Here is a 10,333-nt window from a genome sequence, read left to right as displayed (position 1 = left end):
TTCCTCCCCCTCTCCCCACCGAAGCAGCCTTTGTGGATTTCATCTGGCTTGACTTGGAAACAATGGCTTTGAGGGGAGAGGGCTCAAGGGGATGGGCCCCAGCCCTATGCCCGGGCTCACGCCATGGGCGGCTTTGAGCTCATGCCCACAGGTGGGCTGTGAAAGCTTGAGGAGGCCGTCTGGTGAGTATCCTTGGGTAGCATGCTCGAGACTGTTCTCAGTCCTCCCAGGGAGCAGTGGGGGGAGAAAGCCGCCCCCACCCCGTTCCCTCCATCCCCGCAGCTGAATCTGCTCGAGTCAGTGATGAGGCAGAGGGGTTGGCCTCCTGTCGTCTTGTATTCAAGATGAGGTGACCAGCCCTGGGTCATCAAGCTGGTTGAAGGAAGGGCCAGAACCCCAGTCTCCTATGCCAGAACACACAACCCCCAGGGCAGGGAACTTTCCCCCTGCCATGGTGTGACAGCAGATGGAACTACTCATTGCCAGAGGGTTTTCCTATCCTGTTCAGTCTGACCTGGCAGCCCTACAACTCCGTCTTAATGCCCAACCTTTTCTTGATGCCCACCCCCCCTCCCTTGCGCCGAGGCTGGGACTGGTGCAGACCAGAGCCCCACCTGCTGCTCCCTCCAGGGGCCTCCACCCGACGTCTTGGTCTTTTCAAGTCTACCTGCTAGTCTGGCCGGCGGCCGGCTCTCAGGGCCAGCACTCACCTGAGGGCTTCTGTTGCCCCTCTGGCTTCCTGGGTAGCTCAGTGACTAGAAAGGCCTCCCCTACTGCTCAGGGCCCCCCAAGAGCATCCCCAGTAGAGAGAGGCAGCTTCACTTTCTGTCTCTCCAGCAGACCAGGTAGCACTTGCCAGGCCTCCCCCTGTGAGGACAGGGGCCAGAGAAGGTCTCGGGGGTCAGAGGATCCCAGAGGGGCAGCTCTGGCCTCAGGGGTCAAAGCCACAAAGCGAGAAGTGGTGCTCCAGCCTGGCCACCTCAGGGAGCTCTGGCTCCTTCCAGGTGGAGGGGAGACCCCGCTGGGCCGGTCCAGACACAGAGGCACAGGCCGGCAGAGGTTGGGAGGACTTGTTTATTCAAGGCACGGTCATAGCGTTAGTAACAAGAAGGTTCGGCATTCTGGCACATTCCTTTAGTGTTGGTGGCCAAAGGAAGTCCACACTCCCCACTGGGGTCCCCAGAGGATGCGATGCTGCTGATAGGCACTTTGCTTCCAGAAGCGTCTGAGGAAGAGGCAGGCAGGCCCGGAGCTGCCCTGGGCCCAGGGAGGGGCACTTCTCGGAGGCTTTAGGTCACACTTGGTCCCCAGAGGCAGCGCCCTCCAGAGAGGGTCAGGTCTGAGAGGCGGTGCTTTGGGGACAGATGCGGGAGGCAGTGGGCAGTGGGGTGGGGTGGGTGGTGGTCGGTGGAGGCCGATGGGTGAGACACATGTGGGTCGAAAGAACACGTTGAGGGGGGAGGCCTGAGGGGGGCCCGGGTGGGGTGTGAAAGGAGCCGAAGCAGGCCCACACCCCCCGCAGTGGCCACGAGAGGTCGAGCAGCTCTGGCTGGGCCTTGCTGGTTGTCCTGGGTCTCCAGGAAGAGTAGAGAAGTGAACGAGTCAGGAAGGTTCTCAGCATCTTCATTACCTTCTCTCAGAGCCAGACCACACTTGACCCAGATTCAGAGGGGGCGGCACCAGCCGTGTGGCCGTGTCATTTGCCGGGGCCCTTTCCAGCTTCTACAGGCTGCCGGGTGGGCAGGGGGAGGAGAGAGGCACACAGAGGCAGAAGCAGCTGCAACTGTCCAGCTGGGGCCTCGGAGACTGTGGGCCGATGCCAGCAAGTAGTGCCCAGGGACGGTGAGCCCTGAGGCCAGCTTCTGGCAGGACACCCCTTGCCACACACCAGGGGATCGAGCAGGGCCTAGAGCCAGCCAGTCCCCAGGGCGGGAGGAGCTCCCTTCTGGGTCCTGACCACACTGCCTGGAAAGAACCATTCCCCGCCCTCCCCTTTTTCCCTTTGTGGCATATGGCCATTCCCAGGTTAGGGGTCAAATCGGAGCTGCAGCCACAGCAACTCAGCATCTGAGCCGCAGCTGTGACCTACACCACAGCTTGCGGCAATGCTGGATCCAACCCACTGAGTGAGGCCAGGGATTGAATCTGCATCCTCTTGGAGACTGTGTCAGGTTCTTAACCCACTGAACCACAACAGGAACTCCAACCCTTCCCCTTGTTGGCTGGTGAATGCTTGGAGGAGGCGGCCCTGTGGGCCTGGGTTTTGAGGAACCAGCTAGGCAGAATTTCCTCCTTATTCCTACCTGGACAAGGAGAGACCGCAACCACCCCAGCTGACCCAGGCTCTCTGAAAAGACCCCTCATGCCAAAGTCTGGGCCAAGCTCTCCAGGGGGAGCAATGTTTGCCTTGCAAGTGCTCTCTCTCCTCTGGGGTCAAGCTTGGAGCTCCTGGAGCTGAGACGTGAGCAAAGTGAGGTCCAGGTGCTCCAAGCTCAGGGGCCCCCGTGTGCCTGGAGGTTGATGGGAAACACCCAGGGAGGTGACCCTGCGTGCCCGCCTTCAACAGGTTGGCTGCAGGGGCCCAGATGTTTGGAGAAGGGACTTCTGGAAAGCTCTAGAACACACAGACCTCATTTGATTTGGCTCATTCTGGTCCACCGGGGCTCCAGCCAGCCCTTCTTTGTGCCTTCCCACACCGGCTGCCCGGTGTCCTGATGGGGGCCTGTCCCAGAGGCTGAGCCCTGCACCCCTCTGCCTGTGACAATGGGGCTAGGTGTCACCAGTGTTGTTCCTACTCAGGTACTGGCCCCTCCAGGCCTCAGATAGTGACAGCCCTGGGAGGGGCTGTCCAGGGAGGACACCCCAACCCCCTGTAGGCCATCCCTGTGTCTGAGCCAGGACGGCACTGGAGGCCGCTTGACTGCTCTTCAGTTGAGTGCTGGGTGGCCCTGGGAGGAGAAGTTGGGGCCTGTGCAGAGGCCCGGGAAAGGCCAGCGCCTTCGGTCCACAGCATGGGCTTTTCACCCGAAGCTGCCGCCCACCTCGGTCTTACCGGTGGTCTAGGCGTTCAGATGGATATGAGGCAGAGCAGCTCTCAGTGGCTCTCCTTGACCTTGGGCCGGAGGGAGGGGGTCCTCTCATTAGGCCCTGGAGCTTGGAGAGGTATGTCTGGTTTCTCACTCAATGGTTTGGGAGAAGCCCCCTCCCCTGCCTCCTGGCCTGACAAATTCTGCCTCTGCCCCGTCCACCTTACAGCCATCAGCCCTGGTGGCTTCATCAAAATGCGCATAGGTCCCATTTCATGAATCCCGAGGGACCAAGTCCCAGCTGCTCTTGCAGGAATAGGGAGGAGAAGGTCTCTACCCTGCTGCTCATGGGGACATCTGATGAGGGCAGAGGAACAGGAAGGGGCTCGGTCACCTCCTTCAAGTCTGTGGGCTCAGCCGCCCCTGCCTGGAGGCTGCAGAAACTCTTTACAGATCCCCATGCAGGGACACCTGGAGGTGGCGGCCATCTGCGTCTTCCGTTGAGGCCCAGCACACATACCTTTGCTTCGTCAGACTGCAGGGGAGGACGGGCTGCGGAAGGGCAGGGGGGGAGGGCAGCAGCCGCAGCTCCTCGGGCAGGGCAGCTGGTAGAAGGGTGGCAAAGACTGCAGGGAGTCTCCGGTGGGTTTCTTCCTGCCTCCTTCCTTACACACACCTTCTCCATCGTGACCCAGAAAAGTCCCCCAGCCTTCAGTCTCTGCTTAGGGCTCCGGCCACGGCTCCGGAGACATGGTGCTTGCCCGTATCCGCCATCCCATCCAGGGGTCCCTCTGCACTGCCCAGCATCTCCTGTTCTAGCTGGTCAGCAGGTCGGGGCCTCCACATGGCTGAGAGTTAGCCGGGGCTCCATTGGCCTTCCCAAGGTCTGCAGGAGGTAGTGGGGCGGTCCAGGGCGCCCTCCTGCCTCCTGCTGCTGGGCCCTCCCCTGGCCGTTACTCGGGGCCGGAGTCGCCAGGTGGAGGCCTCGGGTCCTGGTCAGTGATACTGGCTCTGGCCCTCTAGTTCCAGCCCTTCCTGGAACTGGGCCGAGTCCAGCTCCCTCACAAAGCCCCTCACACCACTCTCCTCTTCTCCCTCTTCCGGCTGTGTGTTCATGGTGCCGTAGGTGTGCCGGGCGGGGGAGGAGGCTGGGGTCAGGTTCATCTCCGGTTCTTGCAGCACGGTGGCCACATACAGCTGCTCGGGACAGAGGGGGAGATGGGGCGAGGTCACATCTGGGGCAAGGCCCTGGGCACACCCTGCCCCCTCATGCTCTACCCGCAGTGCCTCTGCCCCTGTAAGCCACGGCTCCTTCCTCCTTCCCCAGCAGCCCGAGTCCTGGCCATCCCGTCCGCCCAAGTTGCTCTTGATCTTTTAAGGAGCATCTATGCACTCCCTGGGCTGGTTAGTGCGAGTCTCCTAATTCCTAGCTCACTGCTCCTTCATTCTTGGTTCCAGGTCAGGCTGAACCCAGGGGGAGATGACAGTAGGCTCCCCTATGCTGCGGTCTGGAGAGAGCCCCATCCCTGAGCAAGTGCACTTTCTAATACAGCTTCAGAGGCGCATCGACAACTTCCTTGGGCTGTGTCATGGTGAGCCTGTGCATCAGGATTTGAAACTGAGGCTGCAATCTGAGGTCTTGGTCATGTGACCTGTGAGATGCAGGTGTGGTCCCAGGAATGCCTGGGATTAGAGCAGAATAAAAAAACACAAAGTACTAGGGACAGAGCTGTTTGTCATCCCTTGAAATGAATTTTTTTTTTTTTTTTGGCTGCGCTCAAAACATGGGGAAGTTCCCAGCCGGGAATGAACCCACACCACAGGAGCAACCTGAACCACAGCCATGGCAACACTGGATCTTTAACCCACTAGCCAGCAGAGAACTCCTGAAGTGACTTTTAAACCAACTCCTTATGTTGAATATAGGTAATTACTGGATAGACTTAAACCTTTCCTGTAGAAATTTATTTCAGTGAAACCAAACAGCCCTAGTTGATGAGGAAACAGTCTTTCTACAGAAGAATATAGATATTTACTTAAGGCCAAAGGAAACCCCATAGATGACTTTTTGGTCATGGGGAAAAATGGCAACTGAGCAACGGAAGAAGCCAGCAGTCATCTCTGAATCCGGAAGTCACTTCAGCATCACTAATGGCAATAGATGGGACATGCTCTCTCTCCCACTGTGTTCTTGCCTCTAGTGTTGAACCTTTCTATCTAACTTCTGGTTTTCAGGAACTATAATAGATAGAGTGACCTGCTGTGAGAGATCATGAAGAAAAGGCCAGAAAATCCAGACAGTGGAAAAGTCAGCAGAACGACTGGCTTGGTCTCTCCAAGTCATAAAACAGAGATGGTGCTCAAATAAAAGGGGCATGCACAGCTGCTGGATTAATCTATCATAGGGACTGGATTGGATCTTGGTTTGGACAAGCTATGGAAGAAATTTATGGAACATGTAAGGCAAGTTAATTTGGACTGGATATTTGAAGAGGTAAAAAGATATATATGTAGAAAGACGGAGACTGTTGACTAAAAATGCAGGTTATAGAATAGTGTGTGTTATTAAGTCATTTTAGCAAATCTGAAAGAATATACATTCAGGTATCAATGGTCATCTCTGGGTGGTCAGAATATGGACTTTTTATTTCCTTATTTTTACTTATCTGTTTGTGGACCCACTGTTATAATAGTGAAAGAGTTAAAAAAAAAAAAAAAAAAACCAGTTCCAGTAATTTTTTTTTTTTTTAAAGCTTGAACTCTAGAGTCTGTCAGACCAGGTTCCAACCTTGGTCTGCCACTTCCTTGCTCAGTAGTACCCTGGGTCTCAAGCAACTCACCTTTTTGAGCCTCAGTTTCCCCATCTGTAAAATGAGGATAAAAACCCCTACTGTGCAGGTTTAGCATAAAGATCAAGAGTGAGAATGGCGAAGCATCTGGTTGTAAGATTTCAATAACCACTGCTGACAATATTTGAGAGGGGTCATCTTGGAAGGGCCCCAAGGGAGATGCCATGTGAAGCGAGATTTTCCTGCTTTGAGATGTCTCTCTGGAACCGAAGCTCCTTCTCTCCCCTGCCACCTCCCAGAGGTCATCGGGCCCTATCTGGGGGTTTGTTTCAGAGCAAGGCAGACCTGCGGGTCTGTGCACTTGATGTAGGAGTGTCCGCCCACTGCCGTGTCTGCTTTCACCCCACTCTGCTGCAACCAGAGGGCCTCTTCTCCCATGGGCACTGCTGCCCATTCTGCCTCGGCACCAGGCTGGAAACTGCCTTCGGTTCCCCAGGGCTCCAGATTCTCTCTTCTGGGCCTTTGCATAGGCTGATTCTCTTCCTCGAATGCTCTTCCCCATACCCTATACCACCTGCTGACACTTACTCTCCCCTTCCTGGACTCCGATTAGATGTCCCCTCCTCTGGGAAGCCTTCCCTGAGTGCCCAGGCTGGCTGGCGCCCTTCTTCAGCACTCCTCCAAGGCACCCTGGCATCAGGGCATCGGCTGACCTGGTACCCAGCTCACACTTTGGTGGCCCTGCGTCCACCCTTGTGGCCGGGCTGCGGGCGAGCACTCTTGCCCCTCCAGGCTGAGCCACGGTGTGGCAGCCAACGCCCAGTCTGCTGGACCCTGGCACTCTCAGTCCAGCCTTGTCTCTTCACAAGCTGATGGGCTCACTCATCCGGCGCGGCCCCTGCCTTACCATTCCGTGCAGACCTCCAATAGCTCGCTGCAGCTCTGTCTGCGCCACTCTGCCTGGCACCTGTGCCCTGGGAGGCAGCCTTCGGTCCTGAGGCCGAGCCCCAGCATGTCCCTGCGTCTACACGATTCAGCTGGCTGTGGCTCGGTTCGCCCTGACCTTTCTCTTCCTCTCTGCGTTCTTTTTAGAGAATGCCTTGTAGTAGTAGTAATTCCTGGATCTTCTATCTTTATGACTGCTCTTCAGCCAGGGCCACGGCAGAAATTTGACCTGGGCCAAGTCCTGCTGCGTCAAAGGGGGTTGTCTGGGAACCCCCATCTCCCCCCCAATACCCATGGTGGGTGCTAACTGCTGGAGCCCCCACAATGCTGCTGGAGTAGCCCACCCCTGCAAGCAACCCCCCCTCCTGACCTGTCCCAGGGCAAAGGCTCTGACTCACAAGGGAAGTTGGCGTAGAGGAGGTGCTGCTGGGCTCCAGGTCAAACACAGTTTCCATTTCCTCCTCGGGCTGCAGCGTGCATGGAAAGAGACGTGGAGGGTCAGAGGATGGGGGGGTCACTCTTTGCCCCTGCCCTCCCCACATCCAGAGAAGCCTGGGCCTCGAGCCTGGGCCTCTTGCTCCCCTTAAACTCAACTCATTTTCTGTTTTACCAGACCTGCAGCGCAGCTGGCAGGGCTGACACCCCGGGGCACAGAGAGAGGACCGGGATGCTGCGGAGATTTCAGGACTGTTCCCTTCGCAAGGACCATTAGGGGGAAAGTAAGCAGAGCGGAGGATGGGGTTCGAAGATGACCCCGCTTGGACTCTAGCAGAAGCCTTGACGTCAACAATATCTTCTTTACACAGCAAAGGAAACCATAAAAAAAAAAAAACCCAAAGGACAACCCACAGAATGCCAGAAAATAGTTGTAAACAATGTAACCAACAAGGGTTTACTCGCCAAAATATACAAACTCATACATCTCAACAACAACAACAACAAAACCCATTTGAAAAATGGGCAGAAGGAATTCCTGTTGTGGCTCAGGGGAAACAAATCTGACTAGTAACTTACTAGTCCATGAGGACGCAGGTTCGATCCCTGGCCTCGCTCAGTGGGTTAAGGATCTGGCATTGTCATGAACTGTAGTGTAGGTTGCAGATGTGGCTCGGATCTGGTATTGCTATGGCTGTGGTGTAGGCCAACGGCTACCGCTCCAATTCGACCCCTAGCCTGGGCACCTCCATATGTCTCAGGTACGGCCCTAAAAAGACAAAAAAAAAAAAAAAAAAAAAAAAAAAAAAAAAGAAAGAAAGGAAAAGAAAATGGGCAGAAGACCTAAATAGACATTTTTCCAAAGAAGACATATGGATGGCCAGCAGGCACATGAAAAGATGCTCAACATCGCTGATTATTAGAGAAACGCAAATCAAAACTACAATGAGGTATCACCTCACACAGTAAGAATGGCCATCAATAAGAAGTCTACAAATAATGAATGTTGGAGAGGGTATGGAGAAAAGGGGACCCCCTACACCCCTATTTATATTCCCTCCTATTCCCATTGGTAAAAATCACTGTGGAAAAGAGTATAGAGGTTCCTCAGAAAGCCAAAAAATAGAACTACCATACAATCCAGCAACCTCACTACTGGGCTTATATCTGGACAAAGCTATAATTCAAAAAGATACATGCACCCCAAAGTTCACTGCAGCACTATTCACAATAGCCAAAACATGGAAACAACCTGAATGTCCATCGACAGATGAATGGATTAAGAAGATGAGGTACATATACACAATGGAACACTACTCAGCCACAAAAAGAATGAAATAATGCCATTTACAGCAACATGGATGCAACGAGAGATTCTCACACTAAGTGAACTAAGTCGGAAAGAGAAAGGCAAATACCATATGATAGCACTTATATGTGGAATCTAAACTATGACACAAATGAACCTATCTATGCAGCAGAAACAGACTCGAAGACATAGGGAACGGATTTTAACGTGTGGTTGCCAAGGGGGTGGGGGTAGGGAGGGGGAAGGTAGTGGGATGGACGGGGAGTTTGGAGTTGGCAGCTGCAAACTCTTACATTTAGAATGGATAAGTAATAAGGTCCTACTGTACAGCACAGGGAACTATATACCATCTCCTGGGATAGACCATGATGGAAAATAATATCGAAGAAGGAACATCTATGTATGACTGAGTCACTCTGCTGTACAGCAGAAATTGGTACAACATTATAAATAAACCATCACCTTCTGCCTCTATAGAGTAGACACCCACAGGCAACCAGATTCCAGGACATCACGGCATTGCGAAGACAGAGCCAGAGGTGCTGTTCACTCTGGTCCTTCACTAGCATGGGCTCGGGCCCAGGAAGGAGGGGGCCAGGTAGAGAGGGCAGCGGTCATCTGTGCCCAGGGACACAGATATGGGGCTCGTAAAAGCAAGAAGATCCTCTTCCCAGAGGCTCCCTCCTCTGACCAGCAAAATGCTAGTACTTTACTTATTTATTTTTAACTTATTATTATTTTTTTTGTCTTTTTGCCTTTTCTAGGGCTGTTCCCGCGGCATATGGAGGTTCCCAGGCTAGGAGTCCAACTGGAGTTGTAGCCACTGGCCTATACCAGAGCCACAGCAATGTGGGACCCAAGCCGCTTCTGCAACCCACACCACAGCTCACGGAAACGCCGGATCCTTAACCCACGGAGCAAGGCCAGGGATTGAACTCGCAACCTCATGGTTCCTAGTCGGATTCGTTAACCACTGCGCCACGACAGGAACTCCCAAGATGCTAGTACTTTAAATCAACTTTCCTTCTTATATACATTTAGAAAGGAAACAGTTTACTATTATAAACAGAGGACCCGTGTCAGTTGCCATAAGCAGAAGGTCAACTTATAGAAAAGTCTATAGCCATGAAAAATAAAAAAAATACTGTTTTAGTCCACTGGAAATCATTCCAGGGCGCCTATACAGTCCCTACACTGGGAGTGCTGATCTAGTGCTCATGCTTTTTTTGGCATGGGTTGGCTCCCTTCTCTAGTAACTGGCTGGGCCCTACTGGCAGAGAGCTGAAAGAGCTGTAAGGCCCAAAGAGCGAGGCCTCCCCTCCAGACAGCCTCAAGTTCAACACCCCGAGATTCTATTTTTTGTTTGTTTGTTTGTTTACTTTTTAGAGCCTCACCCTCAGCATATGAAAGTTCCCAGAGTAAGGGGTCGAATCAGAGCAGCAGCTGCTGGCCTACACCACAGCCACAGCAATGAGGAATCCAAGCCTCATCTGCGACCTACACCACAGCTCACGGCAATGCCAGATCCTTAACTCACTGAGTGAGGCCAGGGATCAAACCCACATCCTCATGGATACTAGTTGGATTCACTTCTGCTGAGCCGCAATGGGAACTCCAATATCCGAGATTCTTAAAAGGAAGATGACTGCCTTCTTTCCCCAGGTTATCATCTTTTACCCCTCCCTTCTTCCCTCCATTCTCTCAAGCCCGCATCTATTGGAGTGGTCCTCATAGCTCAGTGGCTGGACAGGCTCACAGCGTGGGAAGGATGGGCCAGGAGCCTGAGGTTTGGAGGAGGTGTCAGAGGGGAGAAGAGGAGAGGACCACTG

General features: G+C 53.9%; 1 protein-coding gene across 9 annotated transcripts in view; it reads right to left on the bottom strand.

Annotated features, from left to right (window-relative positions):
• Positions 1–1,056: 1,056 nt before the first annotated feature.
• TMEM63C (transmembrane protein 63C) overlaps positions 1,057–10,333 on the bottom strand; it is a 70,784-nt gene continuing 61,507 nt past the window's right edge. For 8 of the 9 annotated variants that reach the window (XM_084969863.1, XM_021099548.2, XM_084969864.1 and 5 more), the window contains 2 exons: positions 7,159–7,227; positions 1,057–4,223 (listed from right to left, as the gene is read on the bottom strand). In XM_084969863.1, coding sequence (XP_084825989.1) covers positions 4,023–4,223; positions 7,159–7,227 — 270 coding nt within the window. In that variant the 3' untranslated portion in view covers positions 1,057–4,022. Of the gene's footprint in view, positions 4,224–6,878; positions 6,990–7,158; positions 7,228–10,333 lie in introns of all 9 variants that reach the window. The other variant, XM_084969866.1, reaches the window with a different exon arrangement.

This window comes from Sus scrofa, chromosome 7 (genome assembly GCF_054392235.1).
Source record: "Sus scrofa isolate SSC_HxYL_T2T_F1_AM1 chromosome 7, Sscrofa_HxYL_maternal_Yorkshire_Landrace_v2.0, whole genome shotgun sequence".
NCBI lineage: Eukaryota > Metazoa > Chordata > Mammalia > Artiodactyla > Suidae > Sus > Sus scrofa.
The sequence above is the reverse complement of the archived record's forward strand: the minus strand, read 5'-3'. Positions and strand labels throughout refer to the sequence as shown.